This window comes from Nanorana parkeri, unplaced genomic scaffold (genome assembly GCF_000935625.1).
Source record: "Nanorana parkeri isolate BGI_ZX_2015 unplaced genomic scaffold, ASM93562v1 scaffold158, whole genome shotgun sequence".
NCBI classification, from domain to species: domain Eukaryota; kingdom Metazoa; phylum Chordata; class Amphibia; order Anura; family Dicroglossidae; genus Nanorana; species Nanorana parkeri.
Window position 1 is genome coordinate 1,444,118 of NW_017306426.1, and position 23,532 is coordinate 1,467,649.

A 23,532-nucleotide genomic window follows, 5' to 3' on the forward strand; every position below is an offset into this window, starting at 1 on the left:
GCCCGGGGCGAACGCACCCCCCGCCCCCCCGGTAGTTACGCCACTGAATCTAAGGTCCCCATCGCACATGCATACATGCAGGGCCGATTAAGAGAGGAGCCAATTTACCTTCCAGCATGTCTTTGGAGTGTGGGAGGCAACCGGAGTACCCGGAGGAAACCTACGCAGCACAGGAAGAACATGCAAACTCCATACAGATAGTGCCCTGACCGAGAATTTGAACCAGAAGGCAGAAGTGTTAACCATTTAGCCACTGTGCACTCTTGTGGTCAAATGTCCTGTATATATATCAAAAAATTATTATAATATATCAAAAGCGTTTTCCTGTACTTTTTTTATCTAAACTCTAAAGTATATGCATTATTTTTAAAGGTCAGTATAAAGGAAGAAAGGTGAAGGAAACGAAGCATTTGTAGATTTAGCTAATCATTTTTGCATATAAATTTTTTTGTGATTGGCATCACTGGAGGCGTGGAGAGGAGTGTGTACTATAAGGTGTAGAAAGTTATAAGGTATGCACAATGTTTTACTGAAAGTGGCAAATTAAAAAAATATTGAAATGGCTTTTGAAATGACATTTATATTTTAAAGCTTATATGAGATTTTTGTGGTTTAATTCACATATCATTTTAATATCACATTTCCAAAATCCCCAAAAACCTTTATTGCTGAAAAGTGTGTCACCTTCCTCACCTACTCCACTGCAATAGAGTATTACAGGTATTGCAGACCACTACGATGCTGTACAACGTACACACAGAGGTCATCCTGATTATGGGAATAAGGCTCCATGCTGCACTGCACCATCTGTTTCCAACTCACCACAATGACATTATTCAATTTGTAGTTTTATCCCTTTTTATCTCTCTCTCCGTAGGCCACTTGATATCTAAATGCTATTATGCGGATTACAGAACAATAACAACAACATGAAATTGCACTGGATACAAAACGCAAAGCTCTCTATTGTTGTATAACGAGCTAAAAATTAGCTTCCATTATCCTCCCTGACCTGGTTGGGGAGCAGACAACTACGCGCTTATATACAAAACCACTGAAGAGCTTTGGACTGTTTTTAAAGGAAACCGGCCATAATACAAATACATGGGCTGGCATTGCTCATCGCCTTCTGAAGATGCTAATTCCTTGGCTGTCAAGCTGATCCTTTGGCCTCAATACATTCTAAGTCACTGACCCCACAGCAAATGAAGACAGAACTCATTATATGCATATTTCTATGTCTGTGATTAATGTGTTGAAGCCTTTGCAATAGCATGACGCCCAAGGAATTTGCATTTTTAAAAGGTCAGCAACTGCAGCCTCCAAACTTCTGTCATTACAAGTTTCATATGAAGCAATGAGTGGTGATCACACAATTCTAGTAGCAATGGAAAGAGAGGACTGAAGTACTTGCTTCCTCAGTTGACCTTATTTACTAATCACTCCATAGTATTTATGTCTCTACAGTATTTATATTTCTAGCCCATACTAAACACTGCAGGTAGACACCTAACTGACTATTATGGCCAAAAGAGTTAAATCTTTATCCTGCTATTTAACTATAGCGGCCAACTGCCCTCGAATTCTTGAAACAAGCTCAGGTTTTAGAGGCTTGTCTATGATCATTTCTGTCCTCTGAAAGTTCCTGGTTATCATTACTGATAAAAACTACAATAAAGTCCTTTGTTAACCTTGTTAGTTAATATTACGTCAATTCCTACCATCTGATCAACCTGGACTTGCATATATAGTCTATGTTCAAACCAATAGAAAAAAAACCTCATATGGCTACAGAACACTATACTAACAGTTGATTCAGAGGAGGGAAAAACAACCTCTATAAAGTATGGTTCAATCAGCTTCAACAGGGGAAAAAGCTAACATATCCCCTAAGCAACTCGATATTGCCTGGTTCAACAATTTGTTGTGTTATTACTTATACATTTTAACAACCATTATATTACGTGCTTTTAGGAATGCCTCCAGATTACAAAAAAAAACAAAAAACAAACAACTGAACTGGCAAGAACTAGTTCCTAAGAGGGCATATTCCACATTTTCACAGCTCGCTCTGTAAAGAAGCCTTTCTGTATGAAGAAGTTTTCTCTTTTTCTCTCTTTGTCCTCCAGAATGACCTTAACGTGAATACCTTTGCACTACGTTCACTATATGGACCAGTTATGTATGGTAGTAATACCCCCCCCCCGCCTTTAATCACTTCTTCTCAAGAGAGAACAAATTCAGGTCAGTTAATCTTTCCTCATAGCTGAGCTCCTTCATGCCTCTTATGAGTTTGGTTGCCCTTCTCTGCACTTTCTCCAGTTCCACAAATTATTTTTGTGAACTTAAGTCCGAAGCTTATGCTTTGTACAGGGGCAGGAGTATGTCTCTCTGTTGTTTCTATACTTTTATTACAATACATTTTTTGCTTTTGAAAGCTTGGCACTGCTATTATTAAGTCTATGATCAACCAGAACACCCAGATCCTTCTGGATTATGGACTCTCCCAGTTGTACTCTTCTAAAGCTGGCCATAGATTTCCTGCAGATTTTCTATGGCCAGATGGAAAAAGTACATCAGATTCCTCCATTAACGGTAAGACGGGTGGATGGAGGAATCCCCCACTGGGCCAAGCTTCAGTATCTTGCTAGTCGGCCCCGCTTCTGGCAAAATACCTGAACAATCTGATTGGATGCAGGCTTTGTTTAGGTATTTTGAGAGCCAGCGGGGCCGACAAGCAAGATGTTGAATCTTGGCCGAGTGGGAGATTCCTCCATCCACACAGTTTAGCACAGAAAGAGGAATCTGTTGCCCTTTTCCTATCTGCCAATAAAAATCTGCATATAATCTATAGGTGTATGACCATCTTTATAGTGTATGACATATGCATGTTTTTAGTCCCCAAGTGCATAACTTTACATTTATTAACAAATAAACCTCATTTGCCAAATAGCTGTCCAATCAAACAGTGCATTCAGGTTTGCTTCTGTGTTTGAGATGTCTTGTAAGGTCTTTATTTAACAACATAGCGTGGTGTCATCTGTAAACACAGGAATGGTATTTTTAGTCCCCAACACAATTTTTAAATACATAGGCTAAAAAAGGGTCCCAACATTGAACCTTGGAGTACACCACACACAACCTTTAACCATTCAGAGTATGAATCATTAATCACTACTCTCTGAATATTGTCTTTAAGCCAGTTTTCTATCCATTTACAATCTTTATTCTCTGAAACTACAGATCTTAACTTAAACATTAGCTGTATGTGGGGGACTGTTCAAATGCTTTTTCAAAGTCCAAGTATACCATATCCACAGTCATTCCTTTGTCTAGGTTTTTTCTTACTTCTTCATAAAAAAAAATATTTATTTTGACAACTTCAGTCTTTTTGTAAATCCATGCTATCGCTTATAATATTGTTTTCTAGCAAAAACGAATCTATGTGATCCTTTATCAAGTGCTCAAGCATATTCCCACTATAGAGGTTAAGCTTACAGGTCTGTAGTTACTTGGTAAAGACTTTGATTCTTTTTTAAATATAGGCACCATATTGGCCGTGCGCCTATCCATTGGTATAAACCAGTCAATAAAGAGTCTCCAAAAATGATAAACAATGCCTTCACAATAACAGAGCTCAACTCTTTGAGAACAGGTGGGTGTAAGCCATTCTTGTTTCTGGACCATATCCATTTTCAAGCACTGTAGCTAATTTAAGGGCAAGCCACTGCCATCCCTATTATGGACTTGAGCTCCACCATTCTCCTTAAACACAGAACTGAAGAAGTTGTTTAATAGATTTGCCTCATCTTTGTTCCCAGTCACCAACTCTGAGTCATCTTGTATGGGGCCTAGATGCTCAGACCTGAACTTTTTACTATTAATATATTTGAACACATCTTTTGGTGTTTTTCTCTCTCTTTTGCAACCTGTCGATCGTTTTGAAATTTTTCAATCTTGATTTCCTTTTTACATCTTTTGTTATATTCTTTGTAACTTGTAAACGATGACCGTATTCCATCATTCTTATATTTTTGTAATGTCCCTTTCTTATTTTTAGGGCTTTTTTAAACGTAGGTTTTACTGTTAGCCTTGTAAATGTATTGCCCTTTCGAATATGTTTTGCAGTGTGTTTGAATATGGTTGACTTGAAACATTTGAAACAAAGAACACCATTTCTGTTCTTTGATGACAATCTTCCCTCTCAGTCTAAGTCATGGACAGCAGCCCTCAGCATTGATTTTGCCCTCTCTTAAAATTGTGCTTTTATCTTTCCAGTATGTGCTTGTTGTCTACCACTTAAATAAAATGAAATCATATTATGGTCACTGCTACCCAGTAGTTCTTTTATAGGAACATTTGTACTAAGCCCCACATTGTTTGAGATTAACAGATTCAGCAGAGCATTATTTCTAGTTGAGACTTCTATAAACTGTACTATAAAATTGTCTTGTAATAAGTTTATAGATTTCCTCCCTTTCACTGCTCCAGCAGTGCCATTACACTAGTCAATGTCAGAATAGTTAAAATCTTCCATTATTACCATTATTCCATCCCTGGCAGCCCTATGCATCTGTGCAAGGAGCTGAACCTCTACCTCCCAACACTGGGGGCCTGTAAATAGATCCAGTTAATGACTTTTCAGTATGCACACCAATATGTAATGCCACCCATAATGCTTCAGCATGATCACACTCTCCCATCAACAAGGTCTTATTTCACATTCACTTTTATATCACTTCTCACATAGAGACAGACACCGCCACCTTTTCCTTTTACCCGGTCTCTCCGAAAGAAAGCATAGCCAGGAATATTAACAGCCCAATCGTGTGAAGAACAAAACCAAGATTAAGCAATACCAATAAAATCATGATGCTCCTCATGCAACAAAGCTTCTGACTCTTCTATTGGGCTTGGCAGACTTCTGGCATTGGTGAGCAAACACTTTAGCCCATTTTTGCATTTTGCCCATTTATTTACCATATCTTTTTTTGTAGTACAAATAGTATTGTATGTTTGCAACATTGTAATCTCCTTATCACCCGCCATAGCCCTCCCCTCCATATTTTCCCATTCTACTCTCCATTAGTGTCTGACCCTGTCTAATTTATCTGCCCTATTATATTCCAGACGATATATCCTTGAAGCTCTTTCGCTTCCACCAGCGGCCTAGTTCTCTAAATTGATTCTTAAGCATCCTCCATCATCCATGTATTCTGTCATTAGTCCCAAAATGGACTAAAATAGTTGGGTCATGCCCATCCCCTCCCAGTAATTTCTCTACCTGGTCCACCACGTGGAACCCTGTCACCTGGAGACAGCAAACCAACCGGCTAAGGCGATCCGGGTGATTCTATCAGTCCTCCTGATTATATAGAGTCTCCTATTACCACCTATTAACTTCTTCAGTTGTTATTTATAAAATAAAAGCACCCAATACAATTCAGTAGCTGGAATTATAGGAATGTTGTATGTCACAGCCCCCTAAGACTATAATCTAAACAGGGAGCTTAGTTGTATTAACAGGGGTGTCTGAAATTGCTGCTGTCAATGCTAAGTACTCTGCTGGAATACATCCTCGTTATGTGCTGCAAACCACCTGATCTCTTTATACATTCTGTACATCTACCTGTTATGCATCTGTACGTCTACAAATCCAGGACGAAACTACAACATTGTTCCTGTCCCAGGTTTTTTTCTTAACACTGTGATTATGTTACAGTGCTGAGTGAATACCAGCCTCAGATACCCAGATCTCAGAGGCCTGTACCTTTCATATACCGTATTCTAACATCAGTACTGGAAATGATGACTGAGATCTGCACATAAGAGTCAAGTGGCGCTCAGCTCCAGGAGGTGTGTTGTAATGTAATATACATCACATCCAATCCTTGCTCTCTGTACTATATTCGCTAAAGCATGTCTATATACACATTACCATTCAAGTGCTTGGTATGGCTAAGAAATGTTTGTCTTTTGAAAAGCATTGAGGTTTTTTATTTATAAAGGTAAGGCTTCTCTTTCTTAAAGCCCCATGCTAGGATTCCGCTACCCCCCTCCCATCACCCCTCTATCTGATCACTGAAATAAAAAAAAAATCCCTATTCAAAAGTCCTTCTTTACTTACCTTAAGCTGTGGTCATGTAACACTACTGTGATGTTCCTCTTGGGTCCTTCAGATGTCCAAATCAGTGCCTGCATGACATGGACACGACCTAATGAATGTCCATGAGGCATGGTCCTCTCATGATCTAAAAGAGGACCAATGTCAGTGGAGGAGAGGGGACTAACAATCCCAGTTGCTATTACACTGCTGGATTCACAGCCCCCCAGGCAGTTAGTATATAAGCATATTACATTATTACTTGATTTTGTAATGCAAGTAGTGCAAAAAACAGAATTTTATCAGCCTGCAATCCCTGTACAGCAGAGCTCAGGCTGTGAGAGGGGAGAAGCATCATAAGCAGCCAACTAGGTGCACTGCAATGCAGTTCTAACAAGGGTTATGCATTAGGATGAAAGAGCAAAGTGGCAGAGAGATGAGCTCATCAGCCTTCTGCTTCTCCTTTCAATGTCCAGTTACTAGTTGGAGAAGGGACAATACCTGTGAGTTATTTAACTGCATCAGGAAAAATGTGGGTCTCCTGCCCTGTTAGGCTGTGCGGTTTGGCTGAGCTGTGTGAACCTTTTGACCAAACAGAGAGAAAAACAAGTCCCTTATTTTAGCTCTGTTTAGCTGTTTGCATAGAGTTCAGCTTAACTTTTACCTTAGGAAATAAGCAAAACATGCAATACCACAAGGAGCACTCAAACATTTGCATGACTGTACCTGATGATCAAGGGCTTGTTATTCCCCTCACAATCATGTAAAAGCAATGTACAATGTTTGTAATATACAGTCAGCAAGATACCAATCATCAGGGCAGGATATAACATGTCAAGCGGTAATAAGTGGACTTTTAATCCCACTGAGGGGTCTCCCATTACACCGAACACGGTTTGAGGAGATTGGGTTTCTCTTCCATCAGCAGCTGATTTGATCAGGACCTTAATGGAGCTCTTTGGTCTTTTGGTCTGAACAGCAGAGCTTCAGATTGCTGTATTGTGCCATTAACCTCACATTACACAACCTTATAATAATAACCTCAGCTAAAATAATGAATCCCGTGTACATATAGATGTAGATTCCCCCACAGCATTAGATATTCTGCTAAAGTGGACATGTCAACATGAATTACCATGTCTGATTACACAAAAGGAGCCAGCATGACACATGACACTTTCTCATTTAGAAATGCTTATATTCATATGTATCAATTTTTATATATTTTTTTTCTACACAAAGGGTTTATGGGTTTTGATTTTGAAGTGGTTAACAAAGCAATACTAAAACATAACTCAGAACAATAGGATACAAACGTAGTTTATGTTATACTGAAGAGAATTCTAGAAGAGTGACTCTCCTGATGAAGGTAGTTGTAGACATGGAGTCCACATAAATTTGCCATGCTGGCTGTACTGACACACCTTGGTCCTATTGCAGAATATGAATAAGGGTCCTTGATTTTCAGCCCTAGAACCACTACTACTTAGTAACATCCACCCCTTTAACCAATTCTGTAGTTAACATGTCTATCCTATTACCTCCTGTACCTAAAACCCGCAACCTTCATAAGCTTTGGACCAACAGAGATTTCTTCCCACTTCCTATCCCATAGATGCACTAGGAAGAGAAGGGAAATCTCCCCAATGGGACACAGACAGCACATACATGCTTTTGCTTTACATACATGAAGTTAAATCAGACTTCTGGCAATAATAAAAGTAAGACACTGCCACTAAGGTTGAATAGCAGGAACATACATAAGCTCCTAATCAAAGTTAAATGGCCATCAGTATTCAATCCACTTCACGTGAGCTCACGGCGTCAAAAAGCCCATCCCCTGCCTGTGACTCAAAGAAGAATGGTTTCAGAAGCATTTAGGATCCACCCACAACTGGACAAAAAGGGTGATAAGGACCACTATGTCACTACTGGGTCCTGTAGTGACATACCAGTGGACTGCAGTGAGTGCTATCTGCCACAGCTGGAAGTGTCACATATTAGCAGCACTCAGAGCTCTGCAAGAGAGCACATTTCTAGTTTTATGTTAGTTAAGTGACAGTATCACTTTCCTATGAAGTCTTTATGCAGGGGCGCACCTATAAACTATATATCAAGTGTTTCATACAACTTGAAGATTCATTTCCCCATGCAGCCTATTTATTCCTGGCTCAAATGCATTACATCATGTCATTAAGTGGCTTCCCTAGCCCATACATCATTGGAGCTCTATACACCCCAGCTGTAATCAGTAATGATTAATGTATAAAGGCTGAAGTGAAAGGTCAGTAAAAATCGGGTATCATGTATAGTGCATACGGTAATTGTTATGTCCAAGAAAATGAAACTCACATAGAGCAGTTCTAGAATAAAAGAAGAGAGGACATTCAAAAAGTCATTCATATACCTAAAGTCATTTACAGCTTCCATCTACTGCCAGATAAATGTGCTCTGGTAATTGCGAGCTGTACCGAACCTTGTTTGATCAAAGGTGACAGGCCGTGAAGGGATGAATAAAGGAAAAAGTTAGAAAGGTGTCTTATTGATCATATGCTTCACCGAAGAAAATTGAGCTGATATCAGTGATTAACATTAACAAGTTCTTGAGTTACCTTTTAAATAAGATTACCATTCTAACTTCAGATACAAGTATCTTCCACAAACTCCACACAGAGAGCCAAAGTGTTATCCATACAGTAAACTCAGGCTGGGTGTAGTTGTATGGATGCTGAGCACAAAAAAAGCAAGCATAGGGGAGTAAGTGAGCAGTAATGACATCACCAAATCCCACTCCACATCCTGAAAGACTAGCAGTAGAGACACAGTGGGGTTGATTTACTAACCTTATAAACACGCCACGAACAAGTATACACCTCTGTAGTGTGTTCCCTCCCAGCATGATCTATTGGTGGAATCTAGACACCTTTGTAGTGTGTACACAACCAGCAGGTGTGTTGTGCAAAACCCTGCATGAATTGCAAGGTGATGTTGTGTAAATTAGCTCTACATTGTGTTGCTTGCGTTGATGAATGCAGGAATGCAAATGCATGAGCTAACCATTTTTATCTAAACTGTGAAGCAGCATTATAAATGCATCATGTGCATGATTTTTCCGTATATGGCATTAGTGGAAATATGCTTTTAGAGACTTTTTGGTTGATAAATACGTTTTGCTGTGTAAAAATCACACGCACCTAGTGCGTGTGTGTGTTTAGGTTAGTAAATCACCCCCATTGTCTTAGATGATCTTGTACTGCACATATACAGCTATGAGGCTCAAGAAGCAAGTGCCCTACCATTTTAAGGAGGAATGCAACAAAAAAGGTCATTTTTAGGGTACTGCTTGTACACAATTTACATGTCTAGATGTTCCCTAAAAGAGTCTCATCATGCTTGAACCAAATTCAGAAATAGTGCCTCCTCACTCTACATTGTTCCTGGCCTAAATATTAACGACTATGCTGTCACAATAGCGCATTTTGTACCCCGGTTCTGTCTTTCTGGTGCAGCGCAAGGTACGTGGGTGATGGTGGCCTTTTACTAGCTGCATCAGCATATAATTTTTCTAAAATAAAGCCAGAATGCAGAGCTAGTATTGCACTCTACAGTCCACCAATCAAGAGCGAGAAAGGAAAAAGATGACATACTTATTGCTCCATCACGAATACCTGTCAGTTATGATAAACCGACTTTGGCTAATAGAAGGATTAGCAGACACCTTGTAATGCCAGCTCTCACCTGGGACTTTTAACAATATAAAAGTGCTGTCAGGTTAATGTTGAAATGTATAAAGTAGTAGGTTAATATTCTAAAACTGCAAAAAGTCATCAGAAAAATCCCCCTGAAAATTAGAAATTTAAGAGTAAAGAAGAAAAGGAAGGAAAAGCTCACCCAGATAAGAGAATTTAAGATTATGAAGGCTCAAAGGCAAAGCCTCTCCACAGAACCAACCATGTTTTCTGCTCCATCCACATGCGCCTAAATCCTCCCAACTTCCACCTATGCTTTAGTGCTTTCTCTTCTTGCCCTGCTGCCCATGAGCGGCATAGCTGTATCCGGCTAGTGCAGACCTTGGACCAGGGCGGTGGTATAATAAGGGCAGTGACACTTGTCCATATGTCCCCTGCACTTGTAAAATGCATGCTTATAAAAATGCCACAGTCCTTTGCTCCAGTTTTATAGTACAGTACCTCACTGCTCACACCAGCTGAGGTGGGCGGTGAATCGAACTTTTAATGAACTCGCCAGCCGCAGGGGTCCCTGGTCACAGCGGTGAACACCACTGATGGACAGTATTGGCCCTGAGGACTCCTACTATTGCCCACACTGTGATGTGGGACCCAATATTTAGGTGAAGAGACCTTTATTAACAGTGGCTATAAGCACAGAGTTGTGCCTATCATATGGCAGGCAACTCACCTCAGAGTTTTGGAAAGTGCTGTTATGTAAAGATGATGCACACTAAAGCTTTATGACATGAACAGTATATCGAAGTTTACTTAGAGGAAAAAAAATCAATAAACTTTAGCTTTGTGCCAGCTGAATGTGCCAAGATTGCTCACTTTCGCTCCACCAATTTTTACTTTTTCAAGATCATCAAAAAAACAGAAGTTCTGTTATTTGCTGCAGCAGAAACTCCCAACAGCCTCTGGGATTAGGAGAGATGATTAAACACCTCATTACATAAAGTTATTTGTAGCAGGATTACCAGTGAATGTAAAAACTATTAATCAGACATCCCAGCCTTTGCTTATTCAATGCGTTCTTCAAAGTGCAGTAACCCACTGCAACAATTCAAAACATAACATATATTTAATTGCAAAAAGCCAAAAGTTGATTGGCTATTGTAGGTTACTGTTTGTAGGTTCCTCTAAATTATTGCTTTATTTGTTCATATCCAGTTTGTATGTACAGAGGGGCAGCATAATAAATGGCGGTTAACACTTCTGTCTCACCATATGAAGATACTGGGTTCCATTTTGATCACAACACTGTTATGTACTATTCACGAAAACAAGGGAAGGACAGATCAACTAAGGTGTATAATTAAAGGGTGTTCCTGATTACATATACATTTATCAAACACTTCCTAAAACTACTGATAGCTACAAAACAGAGGTACTAATTTCTGCAAGCTTAGATTTTCATGCAATCACTCAATGTAAAGCTGCATGCCAGACATCAACAAAATCAGACGTTCTGTAGAGGCTCCTGATACAACCTTATTTTTTTGGATCCCATTATGTATTGCAGGGAAAATGCATTTCAAGCAATGGGAAGAAATTATATTAAAGGCTCTGTAATGTACTTGCTGCCCAAAAGCTAGAAAACAAGCATAACTTGGGGTGTTTTGTTACCCTATGGGAAGGATTAGGCATGGTAGAAGTGGTGTCTGAAGTGTACCTTGCAACTACTCAACTGGGAAGAGATTTCTATTATTATTAGGTAAGGGAGCGGCTGGGTGCAGGCATCAGCAATGTCACAAGGCAGAAAAGTTAGAAGAACTTGCTATGATGCTATGATGGGGCTGACTGTGCTGCTCATCATGATTGTGCAGATACAATTGACAGTTGATGGGCAGCAGGGAAGGGTGATATATGGATACTGAGGGCACAAATTAGAAAGTCAATTTTTAAAACATTTTTGGGAATAGGTATTAAAATGCTGTGTCCCAGTCCCACTTAGGAGATTTCAAAAACTAGACGTATCGTATCCTTTTAAAAATGTAGGCATTTAAATACATCACAGCTACCTCCTCATGTATCACTTCTCCCTCCCTTTTAGATTGTAAGCCTTCATGGGCAAGACCTTCCTTGTATTGTGATAGTAATGTGTTCCTTGTATTGTAAAGTGCTGTGCAAACGGTTGGTACTATATAAATCCTGTATAATGATAATAAAACATATTTCTGAAGGAATATTAAATTGTAATCTAAGTCACTTCACTTAGGCATAGTTTGACCAGTTAACCTGAAATAGGTTGCCGGGGTATAGTCCCAGTGTATGTTTTGTTTTTTGTATTTTAAATAAAACTAATGAAATGCCACCAATCACAACCTCCCAGACAACTATTTGAATAGGATAAATGCAAGTGAAAGTGTTAAAAATGTTATCACCACCAGAACCAATATATTTGTCTTTCAAAGAAAAGAAATGTGATAAATGAAAAATAAAATGTAAAGGAACACTATATAATAAAGCAAGAAAATCATTATACACATGATATAGAAAATGTATACTAACAGCATTTACAGCTCTATCATGTAAATGGTTCCAATTTTAGATGTTTTAGATCTATGCAACTTTCCCGAGCAGCCTAATGTTCGATGTAGGCTGCCATTTTTTTTCTAAAGCAATGTGTTGGAAAGTATGGCTCCCCACAATGCTGTTTTGGTGTTATGCATCTTCTGCTATGATATTCCCCTGAAAGCTGTGCATATAGATCAATTAATCTTATTAATACATATTTTCTGTTCTCCAGTTTATAAAAATGTTATGTCTGTGTATTATTATTATTATTACATAGTATTTATATAGCGCCAACAGTTTGCGCAGCGCTTTACAATATAAGGAAGACATTACAGTTACAATACAATTCAAGACAAGATGGTAAGGAGGGCCCTGCCCCTGAGGGCTTACAATCTAAAAGAGGAGGGGGAAATGATACATGAGGTAGCTGTGGTAGCCGTGGGAATGAATTATGTGAGAATGTGAAGGTTCAGTGGTTAGGTTGAGGTGGGATAGGCTTCCCTGAAGAGATGAGTCTTTAGGGAACGCCTAAAGGCAGTCAAGGTGGGAGATAGACGGACAGGTTGGGGTAAGGAGTTCCAGAGGATGGGAGAGACTCTAGAGAAGTCCTGGAGGCGAGTATGGGAGGAGTGGACAAGGGAGCTGGAAAGCAGGAGGTCAATGGATGAGCGGAGGGGACGTTTAGGGTGATACTTTGAGACAAGGTCTGAGATATATCCGGGGGCAGAGTTGTGGATGGCTTTATAGGTGACTGTTAATATTTTGAATTTTATCCTCTGGGCGAGTGCAAGCCAGTGGAGGGATTGGCAGAGTGGGGATGTAGACACTGAGCGGTTGGTAAGGTGAATGAGTCTGGCAGCTGCATTCATGATAGACTGAAGGGGGGATATCCTGTGTAGTGGAAGGCCAATGAGGAGGGAGTTAAAAATGTTCATGGACGCATTTTCCCTTTAATTGCCTTGTCAATATATAGAAATATCCACATAACGAATGCCCCAACAGTGCCACAAGTATGTTTTTGGAGGCTAGATGGCGCTCTTTACATTGAAGTAAATTTTCCTTAACTGCAGATATAAAAACTTAGCATAACGGTAAACATTGTAATATTTTATAGTACAAGGAGTTTGCAAATTTAACTTTTTTTGGTAATTAGACTTCCCTTAACCCTTTTGTGACCAGAGGTTTTTTTTTTGCTTAGACGCCTTGACTATGTTTAACAGCGCTAGTATGCTTCACTTAACTTGACAATGACAAAGACACTTTTTTTCTAAATGATAGAACTAGGAACACACACAGTTGCATATTCCTAGTTCTCTGCTGCAAAGTTAAATTCATGTTCTCATGGCAAGGAACATTTTACATTTGCAATCACAAATGAGTTAAGTAGTAATGTTAGAAAAAAATCTTCAAAGAAAAATCTTCTACCTCGTTGATCATTTAAGCATTCTAATCTTCTTCTGTATTCAGGACGACGACCCATTTGATCGTGGAATCTGCAGAGGCTTCTGGGAGAACTTGAGGGTGGCCCAGCTTCCTTCTGTACTCGGCCCAATTATCTGGAAGGTTCTAACCCCAAGCTCTGTTTCCATAAAAGAATCACTGTTCTTTCTTGTCAACCATGAAGAGCGGCGAGAAATAATGAATTCACCCAAAAACCTTATGTTTTATTATACTACTTTAATTAACAATTTACATGTTTAATGAAGCTTTGGCACTAAAGTTACACCATGGAAAAAAAATTAAAAATAGTCTTATTAAAAAAAGGGAGTTCGTCTGTACTTTGTTAAATGAAGCGTGAAGAAGAAAAGCTTTCCTTGTCCTCTTCGGTTTCAGTAAACGCCAATTCACGACCATTCTGCTCTGGAAGGTGAGCACAAAGAAAAGAAGTGTCAGGAGCAGAGGAGACAATGGATGCAAAAAGACAGACAAACTTCAGAATGCATTCCTTAGTTATGCGTTGAATAAGCTTAAAGGGCCATTCTACCAGAGAATTATATTACTGCTCTGGACAGAGGTTGAATCACCTGCTGACTTCTTATTTCTCTAAGGGACTTCATAGGCAATCTGTATAGCCTCCAGACTTGCAAACTTGTTACAGCTTTTACAAAAAGGTTTCACTCTCCCTGTTGGTGGTGATCTTTATTGGAAATTACAGAGGATGCAACTTGATGGAGATTGCCTCGTCCCTAACAAAGAGTGATACGCCATGTTATATGGTACTCTTTAAAGTTTTGGAGTACCGCAGTCACTAGTGACCTAAATCAATTTCCAGCACAGTTTGCATTTGCAGACAAGCCTTACCTTTTTTTTTTTCTACCAACACCTTTCAATTGCAAACTTTAATAAACGAGAGAACAAAAATAGAGGTGAAATAAGATGAAACGAACAGCAATTATTTTGAAAATCTTTATAAACAGGGCCATACATCTGGGTGGGGTGGGTAGGTTCAACCTGAAGGCTTCAAGGGGATAAAGTCAATGTGCAACTAATGAGATGACTGCCAAAAACACAGATTTAATAGCCTATGTAGCCCTAGGCTTAGTCTTTAGCGCGTTATGCTTGTTCCTCCACTTGAAAGGTCTCTCCACACTCCTACTGCTTCATTGCGCTGCTAGTAGCAAGGTGGTCACGTAAACTTTTCCTTTTACAGCTGCATTCATATGGAAACTAGATACTCATGAACAGCAGCTCCAATTTTAATTGAGAAGCATTGCACCTGCACTTGTAAAACTACTGGCAGGAGTGCCTACTGGGGAATGAAAGCAGATCAACAGCTAGGGGCAATCTCAATGCTGCTTTTATTATTTCCAGGGTCACTGCAATGTGGTCCAGCAAATGCGAAGGTGTGTACACTGCCATGACTGCAAGGAATAGACTCTGGACCCTTTCCAGCACTCAAACTGAAATATTTGTATGCACCAAGCCTTATAGTGCTGTGCAGATCAGTGACCAGACCTGGCACTTAAGCTCTCATTCAACTGTGTTTACTTATCCTGTAGATGTAAATGTCCATTTAAAGGGAATGAATATTCTTTTCTGTGTCTTTTTAGACACAAATGTTAACAAAATCAGATTGGTGTAAATAATGTTGTCAGCCTATATCAATGTTTTGCAACCCGGTTTCTGTTTATAGTTTGTAATTATATCGCTATAGTGGGCAGCCATATTTGCCGTTTACATATACGGGCTCCGATCCTGGTTTTGCAGTGCTGCATAGTGGCTGTCTACTGCTCCATCTTACAATGAGTTTGAGACCCCTGCTCTAGTGGCTCATCTACAAATCCCTACATTTAATATAATAGACAAAATATGGAAGACCAAGCATGTAAAATGTACAATGCATTAAAAAAAAAAGAAAAAAAAAGCAAGCTGAAGCAAATGTTGCAGTAACTCAAAATATGAGCTCAATGCTGTTACCCCTTTAAGCAAATATGTAACCATTCAGAATTTTACTGGTAGAGTGGGTCCTGGAAAGAGATGGATCACTTGCCTCAACTGGTTCAGCTTAAAGTGACATTAAAGTATGTATTTTTTTCCCTCCCCCCAATGTTAGTGTAAGCACTTACCTTAAATGATGTCTCTTAATCCGATCTTCTTCTTCTTTCCTGTCCTTTTTAGATGTCCTTCCAGCGCTGCTGCGGGTCTCCGATCCAGCGCGGACTCCTCTGTGGTATCTGCATGGAGGTGCACGCTGTCCATAGACTTACCTTGTGTCTCTCCTTGTCACTCGGCCAAAAATCTGAACTGCGCATGCACCCGCCCCAAGATCCTTTGCGGCCGCCCAAAATTTTTCAGTTTTGGACGGGAGCGTGCAGCGAAGATACAGGTAAGTTTAAACCTCTTGTAAAACTTTTTTTACTTTTTTTGAAGGTTTTTGCATATATCTACTGCTTGCAAGCAGTAGATATATGCAAAAAAAGCTGAGGGTTTAATAACGCTTTAATATAAACCTGCTGTAGGCTACTTCCGCCTGAACATGCTAAATGACTGGCTATTAACCTGACCCACTGGCCCTGATTCGTGAAGCTGCAGTAACATTAAAAGAGTGCAAAATATGCATAATATAATAACATAGAACAAGACTTTGAATATTTTAAATGCTACTACAGCTTTATTAGTAAGTGCCACCATTGTTAATACTTAGTCACTGACCTAGAAATTTAAAAAAAACTAATCTGTATATTTGTTCCAGATCAGTGACTGAAATTATTGAACATGACAGGACAGCATGACAGCCAGGTAACTAGCATTTCTAGAAAGGTCAGTCTTTATGTTTCTCTCATTACAGGTTTCCATTAAACATGTCCTGTAATATGAGTAAACCAAGAATCTTTTTCTTCAACTCATCCTATCTTTGGCATCCTCCGACGTCTATACATATATGTAATGTTACACTCTTGTTGTACAGAAAAATCACAGTACCTCTGAGTAAAAGGTAGCTTGTGACACATCCCTGCATCTAACAAAGCAGTACTTGGAACATAAGCAGCCAATTGCCATGGCCCAGGGTATCACCTAGGGCTAGGGGGAATGCCATTGAGTGTGAAATCATCAACCATACCAGGTAAGTATAGGCACCCAAGGGTGTCTAGGATAGGGTGAGGGATTTCCTTTTTTGACTGTGTTGCTTTAGAGGTGAATATGTCTGATTAGATTTAGAGCAAGCAAAGTGCAAGCTGTCAGACTGTTACAGAGGAGAATTCAGCGAGCAGGGAGAAAAAGCCAAGAATAATCTCAGAAGAGATTTAATCCTTCATAATCTTACTAAATCTACAATTTTACATTTTGTGACTACTGTAAAAGTTATTCCTACTGTATATATTGTAAGCATATGTTCATATGAGATATGTAATGCACATTTGTCTCATTAGGGCTCAAATGCATGAGCACCAAAAAGGAGGGCTCTGCACATGGGACTTTCATTGAGTCTAATAGAATAATTCACTCATTACTGAGCTGCTACTTTAGGGAATTTAAAAAACCTTCAATTAAGAGCAAAGCCATTTTACTGAAAGAAAAAAACGGCATTTGCCGTAATTGCAACCAAGACAGGGGGCTGCTCTTAAAGCTAATTAATGGAGACTGAATAGCAGGGATCTTGAAACAGTTTGTGTCTCTGCGCCTTGTCCTCCCTGGAAGATAAATAGCCCTTGATTTAACTAAAGTGATTCAGGTGAACTCTGAAATAAAATGCTTAATTATTGTTTTATGCTACCTAGGTTTCAAATGTAAATGCATTTTCCTGACAAAATGTAATATGCAGCCATCCAATGAGGTATGTGTCCACTGGGACAGGGCTTTTACTAAGCACCATTGCTGATGAATCTATTTTTCTGTATATTGTTATGGAGAATTCAGCAGGGGCAGGTGATAGCAGTGGTGGTGTCACACCTCCACCTCAGAAGTATATAGAGAATGAGGACTGATATCTACACAGCTGGTATGGGGCGAGATCTTCAAACCGGGGTCCTGGGCACCTTTAGCATTCTAGCAGGTGTCTAAACCCTGCCCAATCCAATCAAAAGGACAATAATAAAAATATAGTTTTTTTTGGTAACTGTATGGGCTTAATAATGACAGGATGCTGTATATGAATTCCTTTTTATTTCACATGCCTTAATTATTTTTCAACATATTTACATGCAGGCCAAGCTGTCCAACAACAGTGACAGTTCCAGGCTTTGGGATAAGCCATCCAACACTGCTAGGGGTGCTTACAAATGTCATATGGCTTAAACCTTTTCTTGAAAAGAAAAAAAAATATTTGTTGTTGTAACTGCTTTAATTTGTTTGTTGCTTACCTAAAGTCCATTTAAAACTCATCATCTAAGACTAAAGTCCATTTAAAACTCATCATCTAAGACTACCCTGTCCAAAGGGTGACAGCGTTGTTCACTCAACCTGTTAAAGGACTATTATGTAAGAACACTACCCTGCAGGGGGTGTAGAGAAAAACAAAAACTGCTGTGGTAATCTAGTAAACCACGTAATCATATATGCCATTTTTTATTTTGCCCACAATACAACTTTAAGAGGTGCACTCAACAATTGGTTACCAATGCTGTCCATTACAGTAGAACAGGCGGGCCCATGCATTTGTATATTGCATTGCTTATACCTTTTCCCTTCAGCGCCTCCTCTTCATTCCTGGATAATTCCTAGCGACATATGAAACAACATGGTGGGAGTTCAGGGCCAGGCTCTACGAGGATCATTTAATGCCAATGAAGGGATTGCATACATCACCATGGCATTAAAGAATGCAACGCTTGCGTCACATAAGTGGACTCAAACAAGCAAAAGTTTGAAAAACAACACTGACTAATGGGATTTGGAGAGGCATGACATGTCCATTAATTTAGTTATTTAATAAGTTATTTAGGTTCTGCATTGTATGCCACAGAAGAGACGAAAGCCCAATTCCACTTGCTTTCATATTAATAGCACCCCTCCAGTATAGTAAAAGAAAGTTTACTGAGCAATATTCACCTTCCTTACACTCCAGCACTACCCTACTAATCTTCCTCCATGGTTCATCCAGCACTGGTTCTTTTTCCAGGTTGAATGATGAACAGTGCCATTCAATCCACTTTCTGTGAAACCAGGGTTGCGGGGATACACACACATAATCAAGCTGCCATGGGCTCACAGGAGAATGCTGAAGAGATTATTGTCTCGTAACTATGTGAGAGCGGATCTATGCAGAATTCAGGACCACCCACCTCCAAAGGATAGAAGAGAAGGAAGAGCACCAACTAGCCAGACCAAAGATATCAGGAAAAAAAGCTGTAAAGAAGGTTTTAGAAAAATGCTTGTTAGGGCTTTGAAGGAAGGGGACTGGGGTACAGGGGGATTATAAAGATAATATTTAGCTTAAAATTGAATCTAAAGGAGCAGCGCATTTTGACAGAGTATATATTTTGAGTAAATATTGCTGTTTTTAAGTGACTTTCATAATTTACATGCATGCTCTTTCACATTTTTGCTGTTGTGCTACATGTAGAGATTTTGTAGATAAGCCACTAGAGATGTAATAGGGAGTGCATTGTTTTCACTTAGCCAAGTTGTATGCACTGCAAAAGGGGGAGCACATTAAGATAAGATGTTTAACATGAAACAAACATTACAAATACTGTACAATCTGCTAAAAAGGTGCAAAGAACGGTAGCACATTTTAAAAATAAAAGCTTATTGTAATATGAAGTCAATCAGCATGAAACAGTTGGTTATTTTGGAAAACCAGAGGCATTTTCAGGGAAAGATCTTGAACACCTGAGAGTGTCCCAGGACATCAAGGGGAAGCAGCACCGTAAACAGAGCTTTCAGTAAAATACTCTTATGTTTTATTTCTTTTCCCACACAGACTATTGATGTATGTCACTGGAAGGCTCCTGGCTGGAAAGTCATCAGCACACAGAGAATATGATTATTTATGTTACTCTCTATACAAAGGCCTGTGGGAACAAACATTTTATAATCCTCTTTTGTTTTGGTATGCAATTTTCTGCTTCTGTTAAAAGTATTAATAAACAGTAAGCTATGTGCTGCAGATAATCTGTAATAAACTAGGTTTATAATTACTTTAGGGCCCAGATTAGTTGCTTTTTTCCAAATGAAAGTAAAATGGCAGATGGGTAAGCTTTAATTGAGAACAGTGGTCAGCTGTAACTGTGTATATTATTTAAATTGTCTTTACAAGCAGTAAATGAGTTTTAAAACAAGCCACCACTGACTTCTGTAGCTGCAGACAGCTGTGGAGCAATTCATCCTTCCTTGCTGTCCTTCAAGTCCTTCTCCCTGCAGCCCAGCTCACCCTGTTCTTCCTCCAAGCAGTGACTCCACATCCTTTCAGCTTTCAATTATCTAATATAAACACAGACCAAATGTTCTGGGAGGGGGGCAGACTGAGCTAAGCTTCTGAGATAACTAACTTGGAAGAAATTCAGTGCTACTGCTGTGAATTTGAGGATACATTTTCCCACAGTGCCTGCAGCTGCATAGGTAAGTTAGCAGCTTGTTTAAAGCTCATTTACAGCTTGTTATGAATATGTAGATATTTGAATTCCATACCCTGACTACAGTTAAAATGTATAACAACTCATCTGTCATTTTGTAAATACTTTACCTTGACATGGAAGCAGAAATGAAAAAACACGGACAATGAAAGTTAAAAAACATTTTATATTATCTGAACCAGGTATCTCAATGGATACCTAGTTTGTGTACTACCACATACTGCAAAACCTCTCTGACAGTCGTGATTTTTTTGGTTGTCAAGGATGGTTATGTGCTTAGCAGTCAACAAAAGTTGTATGTACTACAAGTTTAAACCAAGCAGCTTCGTGGGGTATTTTAGGTTAGGTTTAAAGTGCTGGGGAGGGTGAACTAGTACACATTTTCTATAAAAAGAACAACGGCCTAAGTTAGAGGCACTCAGTCTTTGTGATGTACAGCTCAACAAGACATTTCATGACCATAAAACTGCTTCAGTTTACAAAATGGCTGCTGTCACACTCTGTCAATGGGACTTTAAATATGCACACTGCAAGCAGTAAAAAGGAAAAGTTAAGCCGGTATCAAGCATATTCAACATTTATGATACCTCTTAAACGGCTTTACTGACAACACAGCTCTTATCTGTATGGACAGCTCATTTCATTACAGTGTATGCAGTGAATAAGTTCTTGTTCTGAGTGCAGTGTATTGATCCTTGAATATAATAGGTCTGATGGACTTGCTCTAGTTTATCATAAGCGCCACAGGCCAGCAAGGATCATAACTCCTAAATGACAGACACTGAAGAAAATTAAGCCAGTGCTGCCACAAGGGAGGGTGCATTAATATAGAAAATGTACATGCCTCAATGAGAGCCTTCTTAGTGGTTCCAATACAGCAATGCAGGAGGTTATTTCCATAAGAATGTGTTTACAGTTTTAAAAGTACATGCAGTGACAGCATTTTTAGAAGTATATATAGTAATGTGAATATAAATGATGGAGTCATTAAATATATGTATACATATTCTGCTTTGGTTTATCTATTTACTCTTATGCAAACATGGGCAACATTGCTAATAAAGTATAATAATTAAATAAAATGTACATTGTTTGTGTGTCTGTATAAAGCAGGCATTTCTTGGTATAAACCAATATTTTTGCGGGGTAAACCAGTATTTTTTTCTACCGGGGGTTAAAAACATTATTGCAGAAACATGATTTGTTTTATTACGAAGGATTGCAGCAAACTCCGTTTGTAAGGGCATTGCATTTTACAAGGAGTTAGGCATTTAATTTCTATCTCTGAGACTTCCCATCCTGAAAGGTATGTTCCAGGTAGAATTGAAAACTAGACAAAGATACATAGCGGGAGCACAGCCTCGGTGATCAGTACTTCACTTTTTTACCCATTAATTGCTGTGGTGCACCTGTCCACCCCACTCTTTTTTGTTGGCAATTTGGTGTTCTGAGAACACCCTGCTTTTCATTAAACAGATCGATTCCAAAACACAGAGAAAATCTCACTTTAAAATAAGTCAGTACTTAAAAGGTTCTCCGCATCACCAATTAGACTTATGCCTGCCCTTGAAGTTTGAATGTAATTGGCGTAATGGGTAGGTCCATGTAAGGTCAGCATAAAGGTCTATAATTTAAGTCCTTTTATTCAAGGTAATAAAGTATAATTCATAAGAAACAGGCAATGCGTTACATTAACACTGCTTTCACAACATGCATAGCATAGCTAAATTTTTGGTCAAGCATTGACCCAGCTGGAACTAAAGACCTTTGTGCAGTTCTTACATGGATTTACTGAATTATGCCCTGGATCTGCCATAAGGGCCAGGTCACTGTATGAAGCACATGTGGATTGGAGAAGTGTGATCTATAATCCCTATTTACATGAGTGTAATTAGTATAATAGGAATCCAAACGGGGAATACAGCACACCTAAGAGGGGACATTACGAACCACATGCTTCAGAAAGTACACTCCCAGTGAGCTTCATGATAACAGGTTGCAGGAGATTACAGACACCACAGAACAATCACTATCTAGAGCTGGAAATCTTCCTCTGCAACTGATCAGTCTTTATCTGTAATTGGTCAGTTTTTCTGTAACTAATAAGCTTCCTGCTGTAAAAGGCCAACCTCTCCCTGTAAATGGGAAGGGTCTCTAAAAGCCAGTAGTCTATGGTAATGTTCAGAAGTCTTGTAATATGGCAGCTCTGTTCTATAAGATGCTCATGAGTTTAACATGGGTAGGGCTGCTGGTATAAACAGTGTAGAGCAGGTCAGGCTGTGGGTTTAGAGGGTTCTAAAATGGCTTGTGGGTAATGAGTATTGGCGAATTTGCAGGTCTATATAGAAGCAGATATATGCAGGTCTCTATTATCTGGATCTAGATCCACATTGTCTCCTTGTGTGTATCAGATTGGAGAATTCCCTTTGAAAGCTTCTGTGAAATCTTGTGACCAGAAACTGCAGTGCAGTTGCTAGGGAGTTTGATCTTTTAAGGGATATAGTAAAGGGAAGAATCTGGCCGCACGCTAAAGAAGGCTATTGAAAATTCATCAGTGACACTGCCTGAGGTCAGTCCCCTCTGACATGTTTCACCCATTCCTGGACTTAGTTATAGAGATATGACATTTCAGAGGGGGCGGACCTCAGGCAGGACTCGGTGTCACTGACACAGTCAATAAACTGATTCAGCGTGGAACGGAGTGCGGCCAGATTCTTCCTTTACTATATGCCTATTTGGTTGGAGCGAGGACACACTCCTGCTGGTGAGCACCCGGCTGTCTTTCCCCTACTAAAGCCATTGAGGTGAGGTGCCTTGTTCCTATGCTTTCATTGTAAAGGGATGTTCAGAACAGGACACCGTAGAGGGGGTTCACAGAGGCAAGTAAAGGATTCTTATATACTGCTCTCAGCTAGGCAAAAGGTTTTTTGTTGAAGTCGGGTGAGTGAAGAAGCACTTGTGAAACAAAAGGGATGCAGAGGAGTTTGAGGCAGCAGACATACAATATACTTGCAGGTTGCGAAGTGGTAGCACACAGCACTGGAACTTATTTTTAGTTTATGTCCCAAAACAGCAGCAAAATATGGTCACAAAGCAATTAAAACTGCTTCCAAATGGCTTTACTGCTTTTTTTTCCCGAGAGAAAAAACTCATGTATAACTGCACC

At 39.4% G+C, this 23,532-nt stretch overlaps 1 protein-coding gene across 3 annotated transcripts in view; it reads right to left on the reverse strand.

Moving 5' to 3' along the window:
• The window catches only part of RNF130 (ring finger protein 130), a 240,657-nt gene that overhangs the window by 4,759 nt on the left and 212,366 nt on the right, over nucleotides 1-23,532 (reverse strand). For 2 of the 3 annotated variants that reach the window (XM_018554436.1, XM_018554434.1), the window contains one exon: nucleotides 13,995-14,211. The exons of the other annotated variant lie outside the window; for it this stretch is intronic. In XM_018554436.1, coding sequence (XP_018409938.1) covers nucleotides 14,135-14,211 — 77 coding nt within the window. In that variant the 3' untranslated portion in view covers nucleotides 13,995-14,134. Of the gene's footprint in view, nucleotides 1-13,994; nucleotides 14,212-23,532 lie in introns of those variants that run through there. 3 annotated transcript variants of the gene reach the window in all.